Source organism: Somniosus microcephalus, chromosome 4 (genome assembly GCF_052327205.1).
Source record: "Somniosus microcephalus isolate GS21.2 chromosome 4, FLI_Smic_1.0, whole genome shotgun sequence".
Taxonomy (NCBI): domain Eukaryota; kingdom Metazoa; phylum Chordata; class Chondrichthyes; order Squaliformes; family Somniosidae; genus Somniosus; species Somniosus microcephalus.
The window spans coordinates 191455925-191474113 of record NC_140990.1 but is presented as its reverse complement, the minus strand read 5'-3'; the positions used below and the strand labels follow the sequence as shown (position 1 = coordinate 191474113).

Genomic DNA, 18189 nt, shown 5'->3' with positions numbered 1-18189 from the left:
CCTGCTCTGCCATTCAATAAGATCATGGCTGATCTTCTACCTCAACTCCATTTTCCTACCCTATTCCCATATCCCTCGATTCCCTTAGTGCCCAAAAATCTATCGATCTCCATCTTGAATATACTCAACGACTGAGCATCAACAGCCCTCTGGGGCAGAGAACTCCAAAGATTCACAACCCTCAGTGAAGAAATTTCTCCGCATCTCAGTCCTAAATGGCCGACCCCTTTGTTCTGAGACTATGACCCCAATTCTAGACACTCCAGCCAGGGGAAACAGCCTCCCAGCATCTACCCTGTGAAGCCCTCTAAGAATTTTATATGTTTCAATGAGATCACCACTCATTCTTCTAAACTCCAGACATTATAGGCCTCTCACCCCAGGAATCAAACCTTTCCCTTCTCAACACCTTTAAAGCCAGATGGCCTTCATTAAAACGCAGTTGGAAACCTTTCTTCTTTGAGAAGGGAGCGGTGTCAGGAGAGCTGTGGAACACTTTCATGATGGCGACTTTATGTACAAGTAAGGCGATGATGCCTTTTGTAAGCAATTTACATTCTGCGGCTGGGAAACGGAGAAATGTTTTGCAAAACACTTTCCCAAGAGGTTAATGCCCTCCTCTTCAACTCTGCAACCATCTGAACTGAGTAATCTGAATTCAATTACATATCAGTTAAAATCCCTTCCATTAAAAATCATGGAAATTCCTAAGATGCTCGAGTAGGAAAAGTATGGGCGGGCACCCTGCTAATGGGAAAGCTGGATTAAAAGAACTTTTTTCTCACTCTGGCATCGCAGTCATTACATTCTAATACATTTACCAACTGAAAATGACTGGTTAATGGGAAGCAAAACGTTCCCACCAGGATGCTACCACTAAGACATAGACCTCAAAATTCCCAAAGTCCCACTCTGTCAACAGAGTGCAACTCCTGCTCACCCATGGCCTGCAATACAGACACCATCGCACTGCGCAGGGTCATTAGCCTATCAGGAAAGGATGAACAGATTGGATCTCTTTGGAAGGCGACCTATTAGAGGTCTTTAAAATTACAAAAGATTTTGATAGAGTAGACAGACAGAGAGAGAGAGAGTTTCCACTTGGGGGAAAAGAACAAAGCTAGAGGCCATCAATATAAGATAGTCACCAAGAAATCCATTAGAGAATTCAGAAGAAACTTCTTTACCCAGAGAATAGTGAGAATGTGGAACTCGCTACCACGGGGAGTGGTCGAGGCGAATAGTATAGATGCATTTAAGGGGAAGCTAGACAAGCATATGAGGGAGAAGGGAATAGAGGGTTATGCTGATAGAGTTAGAGGAGGAAAGACGGGAGGAGGCTCGAGTGGATGGTTGGGCTGGACTGGATGAGCCAAATGTCCTATTCCTGTGCTGTAGAGCAGGTCGGGCAGTCCATGCATATAGTCCATGCTCTAAAGGCAATCTGGGAATATCAGAGCAACACCATGCAGGTCTGACAGGGGAGCAAGAGGTCCTTTGAAGCACCAAAGATTCAAAAAGGTGTGAAAATTATTCATATCCCTGCAACGATTCAATGAGCAGAATGAAGACAGCAATTAATCCCCTCTAGGATCGACTACCTTTCTCTAGAGCAGACTTAAGAGCCTTTAATTGGCCCTCAATGGAATTCACGCTACTCCAGTGCAGTACCGAGGAAGTGCTGCAATGTCAGAGGTGCCATCTTTCGGATGAGATTTTAAGTTGAGGCCGTCTGCTCTCTCAGGTGGACGTAAAAAATCCCATGGCAGTATGCAAAGAAGAGCAGGGGAGTTCTCCCCAGTGTCCTGGCCAATATTTATCCCTCAACCAACATCACTAAAGTAGATTATTTGGTCATTATCACACTGCTGTTTGTGGGAGCTCGCTGTGCGCAAATTGGCTGCTGCGTTTCCTACATTACAACAGTGACTACACTCCAAAGGTACTTCATTGGCTGTAAAATGCTTTGGGATGTCCTGAGGTCGTGAAAGGCGCTATATAAATGCAAGCCTCTCTTTCTTGCTCTCAGTTGGCGAGAGTGCTATCAGGATGAACGAGTGCATAATGGCAGAATTCCTATTCTGGGAATATACGGAACACTCCAGCGATGTAGAGTTTCACCCCAAATTCCAGCCCTCCAGTGAGATCTGTCTCATCGTAATTTCTACCCGACAGACTTTAGGGGCGTGTAAAATGAGGTTGAATGCCTGGCTGGGTGAGTCACGGCACTAGAGGGATGAGTTGCGGAGCACTGAATGGCCTTTCCTCATCCTTGACTATTCTTATTTTCTCATTACACAAGGAGGAAGCCGAGGGTGACTGCAATGTTTTGGAAAAGAAGTCAATCTTCTGTGGCAAAAAGTGTAAATCTAGTTAGAATCCACAAGAGTACAGAAAATATCAGTTAAAGAAACAACGAGGCCATCAGAATGTGAAGCCCAACATTAAGGCGGGGCCTTGAATGTGCTCACCAACAGCATTATTATAATTTATTATTATTATAATCTGGGTTTCTTGTTTATATGCAGCGTACGGAGGGCTGCTAATTGACTGGCACATTTCCTCTCTCTGATGTTTGCTAACAATTGTGAGAAGGCATTAATTGGCAAAAGTTTATTGGGGAGCTTTTACTGTGTCATTCACCATGGCTTAGTGCACCCAATCGAGGCTCACTGAGGCCTGTAACCCAGTCGAGTGTCCCCGAGGCCTGTAACCCAGTCGAGGGGACCCCCGAGGCCTGTAATCCAGTCGAGGGGACCCCGAGGCCTGTAATCCAGTCGAGGGGACCCCGAGGCCTGTAATCCAGTCGAGGGGACCCCGAGGCCTGTAATCCAGTCGAGGGGACCCCGAGGCCTGTAATCCAGTCGAGGGGACCCCGAGGCCTGTAACCCAGTCGAGTGTCCCTGAGGCCTGTAACCCAGTCGAGGGGGCCCCGAGGCCTGTAACCCAGTCGAGTGTCCGAGGCCTGTAACCCAGTCGAGGGGACCCCGAGGCCTGTAACCCAGTCGAGGGGGCCCCGAGGCCTGTAACCCAGTCGAGGGGGCCCCGAGGCCTGTAACCCCGTCGAGTGTCCCCGAGGCCTGTAACCCCGTCGAGTGTCCCCGAGGCCTGTAACCCCGTCGAGTGTCCCCGAGGCCTGTAACCCAGTCGAGGGGGCCCGAGGCCTGTAACCCAGTCGAGGATCCCTGAGGCCTGTAACCCAGTCGAGGATCCCGGAGGCCTGTAACCCAGTCGAGTGTCCCTCAGACCTGTAACCCAGTCGAGTGCCCCTCAGGCCTGTAACCCAGTCGAGGGTCCCCGAGGCCTGTAGACCAGTCGAGGGTCCCCGAGGCCTGTAGACCAGTCGAGGGTCCCCGAGGCCTGTAGACCAGTCAATTGGGCCTGAGGCCTGTAACCCAGTCGAGGATCCCCGAGGCCTTTAACCCAGTCGAGGATCCCCGAGGCCTTTAACCCAGTCGAGGGTCCCGGATGCCTGTAACCCAGTCGAGGGTCCCGGAGGCCTGTAACCCAGTCGAGGATCCCTAAGGCCTGTAGCCCAGTCGAGGTTCCCCGAGGCCTTTAACCCAATCGAGTATCCCTCAGACCTGTAACCCAGTCGAGTGTCCCTCAGGCCTGTAACCCAGTCGAGGGTCCCTCAGGCCTGTAACCCAGCCGAGGATCCCCGAGGCCTTTAACCCAGTCGAGGATCCCCGAGGCCTTTAACCCAGTCGAGGGTCCCGGATGCCTGTAACCCAGTCGAGGGTCCCGGAGGCCTGTAACCCAGTCGAGGATCCCTGAGGCCTGTAGCCCAGTCGAGGTTCCCCGAGGCCTTTAACCCAATCGAGTGTCCCTCAGACCTGTAACCCAGTCGAGTATCCCTCAGGCCTGTAACCCAGTCGAGGGTCCCTCAGGCCTGTAACCCAGTCGAGGGTCCCGGAGGCCTGTAGACCAGTCAATTGGGCCTGAGGCCTGTAACCCAGTCGAGGATCCCCGAGGCCTTTAACCCAGTCGAGGGTCCCGGATGCCTGTAACCCAGTCGAGGGTCCCGGATGCCTGTAACCCAGTCGAGGGTCCCGGAGGCCTGTAACCCAGTCGAGGGTCCCGGAGGCCTGTAACCCAGTCGAGGGTCCCGGAGGCCTGTAGCCCAGTCAAGGTTCCCAGAGACCTTTAACCCAGTCGAGGGGGCCCAGAGGCCTGTAACCCAGTCGAGGGTCCCGGAGGCCTTTAACCCAGTCGAGGATCCCCGAGGCCTTTAACCCAGTCGAGGGTCCCGGATGCCTGTAACCCAGTCGAGGGTCCTGGAGGCCTGTAACCCAGTCGAGGATCCCGGAGGCCTGTAGCCCAGTCGAGGTTCCCCGAGGCCTTTAACCCAGTCGAGGGGGCCCAGAGGCCTGTAGCCCAGTCGAGGTTCCCCGAGGCCTTTAACCCAGTTGAGGGTCCCCGAGGCCTGTAACCCAGTCGAGTGGCCCCGAGGAGTCTGTATAAAATCAGTCAAACTTTCCTCCCTCTCAATTTATAACCAGATTCCATTAAACTAGTACAAAAAAATACTGCAGATGCTGGAAATCTGAAATGAAAACAGAAAATGCTGGAGATACTCAGCAGGTCAGGCAGCATCTGTGAAGAGAAAAACAGAATTAACGTTTCAGGTCGACCTCCAGGCTCGAGGGGCCGAATGGCCTACCCCTGCTCCTATCTTCTATGTTTCTATGAAAGCTTTGAAAAAATCTGCAAGTACTTTGAGGCCATCAGGGGGAAGTATATAGGACATTCCCGTTGCTCCCACTCATTTCACCACCAATGGAAAGTCCTGCAAGATTTTTTTTCCAAATAAAAAGCAAGTGGATGCATTATTAAAATCGTCACTCACTTAAATATCACAAAGCATTAAAGGCAGCTGTAAGACAGCAGGGCTCTGGAAAATGCTGCTAGGACAAAGCTGAGCAGGATCACGGCTTCAGTTCGGACTTTGTTCTGCTGAAGATGGAGACCTTACTAACCAATGGCTCCACATTAAAATGCACAGAAGTTGAAGGTATGGACCTAATTTAAATATTAGACTTTTGAGTGTTTGGTTTATACTTTAGAAACTCCCAGACACCCACTCACTCCAAAACCAGACAAGTGATAACTCTCGGTCGCGGACTGGCCAGAGGTGACCAGCGTCCATGAAAAGTTAAACATAGCCAGGTCCTGTACATGGAGCTGCACAGTTAGGAAGCAAGTGGGTAGAAACAAGAGCAACTCATGCGGTCATTTAAGCCTTCTATTTCAGGAGCTGCATTGCCCGTCGTCCACCTCTATCTTGCCCAGCTGCGACGAGCTTTTACCAGCCACAATTGAGCTGGATGTGGCAAGCTGCCTAAAATGACAGAATCAATCAATTCACTTGCTTCCTCCGCCAAATTTCTCCCCCCGAAGGCACAGACAAATGCTGGAGTACACAGTACTTAAGATGCCTTGCTTTAGAAACAAATCCTCATGTGAGTATCAGGAGACAGGCTGTGGAGTCATAACAGAGCATGATTCTGTCCTTACCTGGCACGTACGTATGCGCGCTCACACACTCGCCCTGTGCGCACACACAACCTGCACACACACACAGCCACGCCCGCACGCACTCACAAGCTTGCAACCTTCCAGCACGGTTATTTTAGAAAATGATCACCAGCAAGTACCATGGGTGATTCTTCCTCTCCCCAGCCCACGGGCTCCGAGACCATCTGTAGTACCCTCGCTGCAATCCCTTCGGAGGCCACCTAACTCAGTGCAGGCTAGAGATCGTACTTTGGGCCTTGCTAGTCTGTATGGCGCACGTTGCACAGTTAGGAAGCAAGTGGGCAGAAACAAAACAACTCAAAAAGTCTAATATTTAAATTAAGTCCATACCTTCAACTTCTGTGCATTTTGAACGTGCGCCATACAGACTAGAAAGGCCCATTGTATTTGGGACGTCAGGTGACCTCATGGTTTGGTTCTAGTTGGTAATGCAACAGTTTCCATTTCAGAAATTCCTATTCTCGGCAAAATCATTAATCTATGACTAACGCTTTAAAATACAATAGTGGTTTCCATGGGATTTTCATACTAACCTGGTGAAATCCTAGATAATCCTGAATTGTATGGGAAACATAGAAAATAAGTCCATCTGCTGTAATGACCAGGACAAATCCATTAAGAGCCTATAAGGAAAACCAATACGAAAATCAATATTAATGATCTGTGCAAATTGGAAATAAAAGTAAAAGGTAAAACTACATCAGGTATATAAATCAAGTTTTCCCAATAAATAGACAAATGAAAAGATTGGGAATATAGCAGACTCAGGTAGTTGCAATATTTCAATTTGAGACATTCCCTCAACATCAGTAAATGCTACAGCAATCTCAGAATTAGGCAACGGGTTAGATCCAGACTTGCCAAGTGAGTCAGTCTGCAAGACAGTACAGGTTGAGCGTCCAAAATCCAGAGTTCCGCAATCCAGAGTGTTCCAGAATCCGGGACAATTGGTGGCAGGGTCATCCGGAATCCGTAAAATGTTCCGGAATCTGGACACCCTGAGGGAGGCTTACCAAAAACCGGAAATATCGCAACCTGGGCCCAGGCATATCCGGATTCGGAACGTGTTTCTGATGTCCGAAGTATCGCAACCTGGGCTCGGGCGTTTCCGGACTTAGGGCATCAGAAACACGTTCCAAAGTCCGGAAAAACACGAAAACTGGCTCGGCTCAGTCCCGAGGTTGCCAGATTCTGGACGCTCAATCTGTATTTGCAAACTCGCAGAAGCTGTTACATGTAAAGTTGTTATAAGCCTCGGTTAAACTACTTATTTCTTTTATTCAATGCTAGATTATTAATAATTCTAAATAAAGCATTGCACTAGTAGATTGCAGAGTCAAACTGGATGGGGGCAGGGGGCATAGCTTCCGCACAAGCAGGTACAAGGGATAATTGAGAGACAACAGCTGCAGCCTCTGTGTACAAAGGGATAATTGATTCGGGTATATACATGTGCAGAGTTAACTTTGGGGTGTACGTATACACAGGACAACAGCCAGGAGATGCACCGAGAACTTTTGGGTTTTCAATCACAAAGACCCACAACCAGATGATCAACCAGTTCAGAACCCAACAGGTCGCCACCCTAATTACTGGGCTCCACTTTAACATTTAACTTTAAACCAAGACTCGTAAATTCAGCACGGGGCCAGAATGTGTGCCTTGCTATAAAATTCTTAGAGGGGTTTACAGGGTGGATGGCGAGAGGCTGTTTCTCCTGGTTGGAGAGCCTAGAACCAGGGGTCACGGTCTCAGGATAAGGGGTCAGCCATTTAGGACTGAGATGAGGAGGAATTTCTTCATTCAGAGGGTTGTAAATCTTTGGAATTCTCTACCCCAGAGAGAGCTGTGGATGCTCAGTCGATGAGTATATTCAAGACAGAGATCGATAGATTTTTGGGTGCTAAGGGAACCAAGGGATATTTGGATCAGACGGAAAAGTAGAGTTGTTGTAGAAAATCAGCAATGATCTTCTTGAATGGCGGATCAGGCTCGCGGATTCCCAATGCCGACTCCTGCTCCAATTTCTTATGTTCTTGCTTGAAGTACAATCTCAGTCCAATCAATGCTGGCCGTACAGGGCAGGGTGCTTCTTCTCTCGGGTTTCTGCTTTGGTGAGTTGGTAGAACGCTCTCCTCTGGGTTCAAGCTGCCTCCCAGGAGTTTAAATGCAAAATCTGGCTGGCCACTCGGGTGCAGTAGAGCGAGTGCTGCATTGACAAATGTGTCACCCTTTAGATAAGATATTAAACGGAAGTCGGGACTGCTCATGCTGCTGCTTCATGTGAATCTTAAAAGATCCCATGACACTATTTGATGATGGCTTGGCAGTTCACCTGGTACTAGCCAAGATTCCTTCCTCAACCAACACCACCAAAAACAGAGCAACAGGTCATTTACTGCATTGTTGTTTGTGGTATCTTGCTGAGCACATTGTTCACTGCACTTCCAAAGTGATTCATTGAACTTGAAGGCCTTTTTTTTATTCCTTCACGGGATGTTGGCATCGCTGGCAAGGCCAGCATTTACTCCCATCCCTAATTGCCCTCGAGAAGCTGGTGGTGATCCGCCTTCTTGAACCACCGCAGTCTGTACTGTTAAGAGTGTTCCAGGATTTTGACCCAGCGATGATGAAGGAACGGCGATATCTTTCTACGTCAGGATGGTGTAGAACTTGGTGCTCCGATGCGCCTGCTGCCCTTATCCTTCTAGGTGGTAGAGGTCACGGGTTTGGGAGGTGCTGCTGAAGCCTTGGCAAGTTGCTGCAGTGCATCTTGTAGATGGCACACACTGCAGCCACAGTACGCCGGTGGTGGAGGGAGTGAATGTTTAAGGTAGTGGATGGGGCGCTAATCAAGCGGGCTGATTTGTCCTGGATGGTGTCGAGCTTCTTGAGTGTTGCTGGAGTTGCACTCCTCCAGGCAAGTGGAGTGTATTCCATCACTTGGAGACATTTCTAAGAGGCTTGATAAGGTGCAATATAAGAACATATAAGAAATAGGAGCAGGAGTCAGCCATTCGGCCCTTCGAGCCTGCTCCACCATTCAATGAGATCATGGCTGATCTTCTGCCTCAACTCTATTCACCGGCCCTATCGCCATATCCCTTGATGCCTTTACTTGTCAGAAATCTATCGACTTCTGTTTTGAATATACCCAATGACTGAGCCTCCACAGCCCTCTGGGGTAGAGAATTCCAAAGATTCACCACCCTCTGTGTGAAGAAATTTCTTCTCATCTCAGTCCTGAATGGCCTACCCTTTATCCTGAGGCTGTGGCCCCTGGTTCTAGACTCCCCAGCCAAGGGAAACATTCTCCCAGCATCCATCCTATCAAGCCCTGTAATAATTTTGCATGCTTCAATGAGATCCGCTCTCATTCTTCTGAATTCAAGAGATTACAGGCCTAGTTTACTCAATCTCCTCATAAGACAGTGCCACCATCCCAGGAATCCAACTCGTGAACCTTCGCTGCACTCCCTCTATGGCAAGTGTATCCTTCCTTAGGTAAGGGGACCAAAATTGCACACAGTACTCCAGGTGTGGTCTCACCAAGGCCCTATATAATTGGAGGAAGACTTCTTTACTCCAATCCTCTTGTAATGAAGGCCAGCATACCATTTGCCTCCCGAATGGCTTGCTGCACCTGCACATTCACTTTCAGTGACTCATGTACAAGGACACCCAGGTCCCTTTGAGCATCTGCATTCCCCAATCTTTCACCATTTAGGAAATACTCTGCCTGTTTTTTTCTACCAAAGTGGATAACGTCACATTTATCCACATTATATTCCATCTGCCATGTTCTTACCCACTCACTGAGCCTGTCGAGATCCTCTTGAAGCCTCTTCACAACTGACACTGCCACCTAGCTTTGTATCATCAGCAAATTTGGAGATGTTACATTTAGTCCCCTCATCCAAATCATTGATATAGATTGTGAATAGCTGGGGCCCAAGTAACGATCCTTGCGGTACCCCACTAGTCACAGCCTGCCATCCTGAAAAAGACCTGTTTATCCCTACTCTTTGCTTTCTGTCTGTTAACCAATTCTCAATCCATGCTAGTATATTACCCCCAATTTCATGTGCCCTAATTTTGTTCACCAACCTCTTGTGTGGGACCTTATTTAAGGCTGACTGAAAATCCAGATACACCACATCTACCGGTTCCCCTTTGTCTCCTCCACTAGTTACATCCTCAAAGAACTCCAATAGGTTTGTCAAACAGGATTTCCCTTTCATAAATCCATGTTGACTCTGCCCAATCTTACTATTAGTTTCTAAGTGCCCAGTTATTGCATCCTTTATAATAGATTCAGGCATTTTCCCAACTACTGATGTGAGGCTAACAGGTCTGTAGTTCCCCGTTTTCTCTCTCCCTCCTTTCTTAAATAGCAGGGTTACTTTTACTATCCTCCAATCTGCAGGAACCTCCCAGAATCTATAGAATTTTGGAAGATGACAACCAATGTGTCCACTATCCCAATGGCCACCTCTTTCAAAACCCTAGGATGTAGGTCACCCGGTCCTTGGGATTTATCGACTTTTAGTCCCATTAATTTTGCTGGTACTGTTTTTTTACTAATAATAATTTCTTTTAAGTTCCTCATTCTCGCCACACCATTGTTTTCTTGTATTTCTGGGAGGTTTTTTGTGTCTTCCTCCGTGAAGACAGAAACAAAGTATTTATTTAATTTCTCTGCCATTTCCTCATTCCCCATTATAAATTCTCATGTCTGACTGCAAAGGACCTACATTTACCTTCGCCAGTGTTTTCCTCGTCACATACCTATAGAAGCTTTTACAATCCGTTTTTATATTTTTCGCTAGTTTGTGCTCATATTCCATTTTCCCTTTCTTTATCAATTTCTTGGTTCCCCCTTTGCTGATTTCTGAGCAGGAAAGAAAAGAAAAACCAGGGAACTGGCTATTCTGGAAATGGTATTGTGTAATGAGAAAGATCCCAATCCTCAGTCTGACCACTTTTTCTGGCAACTTTATAAGCCTCCTCCTTTGACTTATTACTAGCTTTAATTTCTTTTGTTAGCCATGGTTGGATCACTTTTCACAGAATCACAGAATCACAGAAACCCCACAGTGCAGATAGAGGCCATTTCGGCCCATCGAGCCTGCACCGACACATATCCCACCCTATCCCCGTAACCCCACATATTTAATCCCCCTAACACTAAGGGTCAATTTATCATAGCCAATCAACCTAACCTGCACATCTTTGGACTGTGGGAGGAAACCGGAGCACCCGGAGAAAACCCACGCAAACACGGGGAGAATGTGCAAACTCCACACAGGCAGTCGCCCGAGGCCGGATTCGAACCCGGGTCCCTGGCGCTGTGAGGCAACAGTGCTAACCACTATGCCACCATGCTGCCTGTTGGGTTTTTATGCCCTAGAGGAATATATGTTTGTTGCAAATTATGCATTATTTCCTTGAATGTTAGCCATTGTATGCCCACCTTCATACCTTTTAGTGTAGTCTCCCAATCTACCATGGCCAACTTGTCCCTCATACCCTTGTAGTTTCCTCTGTTTAGATTGAAGACCATAGTTTCAGATTGGACTACATCACTCTCAAACTTAATGTAAAATTCAATCATATTATGGTTACTTGTCCCTAAAGGCCTCTTTACCACAAGATTATTGATTAGCCCTTTCTCATTACACAGTACCAGACACAGAATAGCCAGTTCCCTGGTTTTTCTTTTCTTTCCTGCTCAACAGTCAATGAGTCATACTGAGCTCCAATTCCATTGGCATCAGCAACTGTACAATACTTCAGCCAAGTATCAGTTCTCGAGGATGAGCCTAGTGAATATCAGAATGCTATTCAATCATGGGGAGGGCACCATAGCAGAGCCCAACCCAGCCCTCAATCAATGTCCATTTTCCAGCACTGACTGGTGATCTTACTGATCTCTACGGCTCAGTGCTTTTACACAACAAGCTACTGGCTCAGTACGATGCTGGGCAGTGCCTTTATACACCAAGCAATATCCTAACATCCCAAGCATCGACTCTGTGCTACACCAGGCAATGCTTTAAACACTAAATGTCCACGCTAGTCTCATCCCCTAACTAACAACAGCAACTGCAGTTCCAAGTAATTCATTGCGTGAAGCACTTTGGGATGCTTTGATGTAATGAGGCATTATATAAATCTATTAATTATTGGCAGTTTGGTTTAGTTGTAGCACTCTCTCCTCCAACTCGGAAGGATGTGAATTCAAGCACCATTCCATGACTTGAGCACCTGACGGAGGAGCAACACTCCGAAAGCTTGTGATTTCAAATAAAGCTGTGGGATTATAACTTGGTGTTGTGTGACTTCTCACATTTGTCCACCCCAGTCCAACACCGGCATCTCCACATCTTGAGCACATGAGCTAGTGGAACTCTGTACTGAGGGTGCGCGGTGTTGCTATCTTTCAGATGAAAAACTAAAGAGATCCCATCTGTAGTGTATGTGCCTTTAAGTCAGAACTACTTTTTACAGCTCCTGTATACTGTAGTACCGGCAGTGACCACACCGGTATATAAGCTGTGCGCATGCCTCTGTACCCCAGTCTAGAGATTACCCTCCTCCAGTAAAGACCTGTTATTTGTTAATGTACAGCATCCGTGTGATTATTTATCCACTGAACCACGGATCTAACACCATCCACCTGTTGAGGTGAATATTAAAGGATCCCATGGCACTATTTGAGGGGTAGAGTGTTCCCCTGGGGCTACTGATCCAACATCCCTTGTTCAACCACGATCAGATTGACTGACTATTCGTTCATCCCCTATAGGAGATCTTGCTATGCATAAACCAACTGCCACAGTTGCTCCTTAAGAGCTGTTAATACACTTCAAAGAAATCCATTGAATACAAAGAGCTTTGTGATGTTTGAGGGCCGGGATAAGATACTGTTGTAAATATAGGTAACACATGTCGCACACTATGGGGTAGACTTTAACTTTGTGCGATAGTGCAAAACGGGTGCTAGCGAATCGGCAGCCCGTTTTACATCTCTCCTGATGTCAATGGGCTGCCGATTCGCTAGCACCCATTTTACACTATCGCACAAAGTCAAAATCTACCCCAAGTTCTCCCAAATAAGGGAGCAGCGATTATTTGGCTTTCACCCAATTTGGACTGGAGCTTGCTGATCCAGTGTCATGAGACTAAAATTCCATTGCAGGATTCTGTGCAGATTATATAGTGTAACAAGAATGGTTGCGGGCGAGGAGTTTATTGTGGTCGCAAAAGTAACTCACCTGAGCGTCGAATCTCCAAACCTCTCCGCCTCTCTTTCCGCCTTTAAGACACTCCTTAAAACCTACCTCTTTAACCAAGCTGCCTTAATATCTCCTTATGTGGCTCAGTGTCAAATTTTGTTTGATAACACTTCTGTGAAGCACCTTGGGACATTTTACTACGTTAAAGGCGCTATATAAGTGCAAGTTGTTGTTGTTGTTGAAGACTGTCAGCATACAAGCAAATTGAGCAGCATTGGTATGCCAGGAGTATCACCTGTACCCTTTAATTTTCTCCCCTCTTTTCTTTAAGATGCTGGGATAGAATTCCATGGGAGCCAACAGCTCCCTAATACCTCACCCAAATTGCCCATTCTTTACATTTAAACCAGAAGTGGGCCAGCAGGCTATACCTTCATTTATACCCGATGTTTAATAGAAGTCACTGGACAGCAATCAGGAGGGGGAAGCGAATGGATGGGTACAGTAAAGGGAATGGGTATGGTGGCATAGTGGTCATAGATATGGTAATGTAGTGGTTATAGATACGGTAACTTAGTGGTTATGTTACTGAACTAGTAATCCAGAGGCCTAGACTAGTAATCCAGAGAATGCGAGTTCAAATCCCACCATGGCAGAGAGAGAAATTCAATATAATTTTTTTTAAATCTGGAAATTAAAAAGATTGGTACTAGTACCAGGAAGCGGTAAAAAAACTTGTTCACTACTGTGCTTTAGGGAAGGAAATCCGCTGTCCTTACGCGGTCTGGCCTATATGTAACTCTCAAGTCCCACGCCAACATGGCTATCTCGAACCGGCCTGTGAAGTGGCCTAGCAAGCCACTCAGTTGTATTGAACTGCTATGTAGTTCAAGAAGAGCCACCACCAGCTTCTGAGGGCAACTAGTGATGGGCAATAAACATCTTGCCTGTGATGGCCACATCCAAAGAATTAACAAAAAAAGCCTGGCTTATTTTGCGCCTACCAACCCACAAGGGGCGCCAACGCCTCAATCACTGCTCTATCTGAAATCAGCTAGCTCAGCAGTCTGCGGATTGAATGTGGGACCTTCCCAACACCTCACATTTACCAACTGAGGTTTGGGGTGGGGAGAGAGAGAGCTGGAAACGTAGATGTCAACACAGCTATAAACTGTGCCCTTTCGATCTGTAATTCAACTTGGTAGGTCTGCCTTTCTGACATTATAAAAGCTAGAAATTCATGAGTCACAAAGCTTTTTGACAAACAAGTAAGCCCCATACTGGCAAAAGAATTTCTTTTATCCCGAGCTGCTCGCTGGCGCAGAGTTCAATCGTGAGAATTCTTAACAGCAATAAAAAAGACAAATTTTGGCAAAAACTGTTCTCGGGCAGAGGACGAAAAAAAGAGAAACAATATTTTTCCTAACGTGTTGCCAAAACTGACAAGGCAAACCATTTTTTTCTTCCTGCCAAGTTCTACCCTCCTGTTATTAATAATAGATATTATTTTAAAACAAAACGTTATGATTTCTCTATTGTTTGGTTAATGTACATTAAAAGTATATTATATTTGAGATTTCTACATTGTTTACATTTTCCCTAGAAAAATATTTGTTTACAACTCTAGTTTAATTTTCTTCTGTTAGTGTATGGCAGATTTCCAATGTGTAAACGGAGTCATTATTTCTATGTTAAAGACGTGTTTAACTACTGTACCTCGATGGCCTCGCCCCTCCCCATCTCTGTAACCTCCTCCAGCCCTACAACCCGCCAAGATATCTGCTCTCCTCCAATTCTGGCCTCTTGAGCATCCCTGATTTTCATCGCTCCATCACTGGCAGCCTTGCCTTCAGCTGCCTACACCCTAAGCTCTGGAATTCCCTCCCTAAACCTCTCTGCCTTTCCCCCTTTAAGATGCTCCTTTCACCTGTCCTTATATGGCTCGGTGTCGAGTTTTATTTGATAACACTCCTGTCAAGCGCCTGGGACGTTTCACTGCATTAAAAGGTACTATATAAATGCAAGTTGTTGTTGTTACTTGGCTTACTGCCCCAATAATTTTGTGACTCTCTACACCATGTGGTGTGGTAATCAGCAGGAGGGGCACTAGAGCTCGTCTCAGTATCCCCTGGGCTGGGGAGCGCTCACAAATCTGCCAGAATCCTTCTCATCACTTCCAGTGAGTCTTACTGGATATCTGAACATATAAATGTCAAGGAAAATAGCCTGCTGATACACCGTCTAGACTGTGAAGAGCAGGCAGTTGGGTGAGCTATGGGGAGGGCAGTTGGCAACAGTAGAACCTTAGCCCAGCAGGAGTCCGTGTTTTCAGGAGAGATGGGGTGAAAATTGGTGCAAATAAAGCATGCAACAATGGAAGGCACTGAATACCAAATTAAGGCTTCCCAACACCCACTCGTCTTGGTCGAGAAACCCAGTTGGATCCGCCATGCTGTACAGAGCCAAACTGAGGTCTTCCTGGGCCAAAGGAGACCATACCGCACCGTGTGGCGCATTCGCTCACTCAGCCTTCGAGACACGATTACCCATTTCAGTGCCGCTCCATTCAACCCTTCTTACATCCAAAGCCATTCCACCTCCAGTTATTTTGGCAGCAGATGGTATACAAAGTTAAAAGCAAAAAAATGCTCGTGTGATTCCTATCGGGAGAGTGAAGCAACATGGAGGAACTTCGCATTGATTTTAAGTTTCACCTCCTTGGAATTCAAGACATTTGGTTTTTTGGCATCCCCGTTACTGACAGCTGTTTGATCAGAGAATTGATTAATTGTCGATGGCACTTCTGCTGGTTTCTGGGAAACTTCACCTAGAGATAACATCCATGTTTACCTCATGGGCTATAATTCTGAGCCACGGCTCAGTCGAATCAAAAATTTGACCCAAGGATCATTTTCTACAGTATGTATAATTGAAACTGGATCAGCAACTTTCTATGCCAGCTTAACCCAGTAGCACTCTTTACGTCAGATCACAAGGTTGTCACCTCAAGGCCCATACCTGGATTGGAGCTCAATCTAAATGAGCACTCCAGTGCAGTAGTACTGCTACTTCGTATGGCTGACGTAGCTGTAGAGCAACAGCTATAATTTTACATTTAGGTGGTTAAGCAGGATAATTGGGTCAGGGGTAGCGGAGTTTTTTGTTGTGATGCCTCCTTCGTATTTGTGAATTGCTCATCGAGTTGTTGTACGTTCCATGGTCTGTTCTGGGTGACCACAGTCTCACACTGGAGAGTTTTTAAATTCTCCATTCGTGCATCGAGTGTCCGCATCTGCCATGGTTTGTACGGATGCGGTTTAGGTTTGCCCATAAGATTCGCAGAAGATCTTCTGCGTCGGGTCTTTCACAACATGTTTGTTTGTGACTTCTTGTGAAGTCCATTTGGCTTTCCAAGCATCATCAGGGCTGAAGTTGCATTGTCGAAGGTTAAGTGCCTGGGTCCAAAAGGGCTTGTGCGACTTCGAGCGGTGGTGAGGTACGCTGCGGAGAGCCTGGTGGATGGGGAGGCGTTCGTTTTCCACGATTCGCTGAACTTTCCGGAGGGTTGTGGCATCGTGGCAAATAGATGGGGGAGCGATGTGCAACAGCGCGAGCAGACAGGGTGCTGGGGTCGACTTGAGGGTTCCAGTGATTCACTGCATTGCAGTGTTCAGTTGGACATCAACAAGTCGAGTGTGGCTACTTCTGGTCCAGACTGGTGCACAGTGCACGTCTACGGAGTACTCAAGGACCATCGCTGATATGTTGTAGGAAAAATGATTCCTCGGAAACTAGACTTTGAGTAAGAGAGACAACTTTATTAAATGACAGAGCTCTGGGAGAAGCGTCTGCAACCACGCGGTCTGCGAGAGCACCTTCTCCCCGATTGTAGTGTGTGCCGAGCTTATATACAATTCCAAGAAGTTAGTTTTAGATCATTTACATTCATCCAATCAATTTGTTTATTAGCGCATATCATTATTTTCCTCCAGTCAGGAGTTTACACACTTGCGTTGCCAATTCTGCCTCTTCAGGTCTTTGTTCCATCTTGTTCCCCAGCGGAATGTGATTAGTTCGATAATAGGATACAAGTGATTAGTTCGATGATAGGATACCAGTGAACCTGGTTAGTCCTCAGTGATTCAATTAGTCCCAGTCAGGACACGAGATGAACTTTGTTCCAGCCATGCGTAAGCGTGGCATGTCTCACTGTGCAGTGATTCAATTAGTCCCAGTCAGCGAATTTGTTGTCTGTGTCTCTTCCAGCAAAATCTTGTCCAGCAAAATTTTATTCTAACACACTGAACTCTGTTTCTCTCTTCATAGACGCTGCCTGACCTGCTGAGTATTTTCTGTTTTTATTTCAGATTTTTTGTTTTTATTTCAGATTTCCAGCATCTGTAGTATTTTCTTTTTGTATTAGTGTTCTCCTGGTGTCCTGGCCAACATTTCCCCTCAACCAACAGCACCAAAAATAGATCAAATGTCACTGATCCCATTGCTATTTGTGGGTCTTTGCTGATGTAGAATGACTGCTGTGTTTGTCTGTATAATACTCACTGCTCTCCAAAGTACAGGAAACTTTCTGATATCCGGCACTGACGGGACCGAGCTGGTGCCGTAACATCAAAAGTGCCGGACATACCAGAGTTAATGTTTAAACATACGGAACTGAGAAGCTCCGTGTGAATCAACAAACCCTACAGCTTCAAAACAGTCAGCTGCAGCTGCAAGCGTCTGTAGCTGAAGCTGTTGCTATAGCTACAGACCTTGCAGTGCTTGACTGGGGGAAAAAAAAGCAACGAGAACTAAAAAAAACATATAGAAAACGACTCCTGATTTTTGCCGTTAGATCGAGTATTCCGGACATATAACCTCCGGATAAACCAAAGTTTCCTGTAATTCAGTGAAGTGTTTTGAGACTTTTGGACATGATAATGCAGGATATAAATGCAATTTAAATTTTCTATCATTCTATCATGTAGTAAGCGTACCTAGGCCAGACTGTGGTTCTTTGACTATTTTAAATTGATGACCTCTCATCACTAACTCCCAACCAGAGGAAATAGCCTTTCCCTATTCAATTAAAACCTTTCATAATAAAAAAACTCTGTTAAATCACCTCTGAACCTTCTATGCTCCAATAAGGCTAAAGAAGCTGCACCAGTGGTAGAGTGGGGAGCAAGGAGTAGGCTGGTGTTGGAGCACCAGAGGACAGAGACAAAGGGGGCAATTTTAACCCGCTGATGGAGAAACTGATGGGATCGGGTGCAACGCCAGCACCTGATTTTACTCTCCAGGGAAGTCAACGGAGAGTAATTTTGGGCGTGGTGTAAAAGCGGCGTTCCACCCAACCCGCGAGTTCAGTTAAAATTGCCACCAAAGAGTTGGAGGAAATTGTAGAGGGGAAAAG

The 18189-nt window shown here is 46.4% G+C and overlaps 1 protein-coding gene across 1 annotated transcript in view; it reads right to left on the bottom strand.

Annotated features, from left to right (window-relative positions):
* The window catches only part of LOC147120086 (aryl hydrocarbon receptor-like), a 188966-nt gene that overhangs the window by 71526 nt on the left and 99251 nt on the right, over positions 1-18189 (bottom strand). The window contains exon 4 of the mRNA XM_085985649.1: positions 6072-6161. Within this exon, the coding sequence (XP_085841775.1) occupies positions 6072-6161 (90 nt within the window). The remainder of the gene's footprint in view (positions 1-6071; positions 6162-18189) is intronic.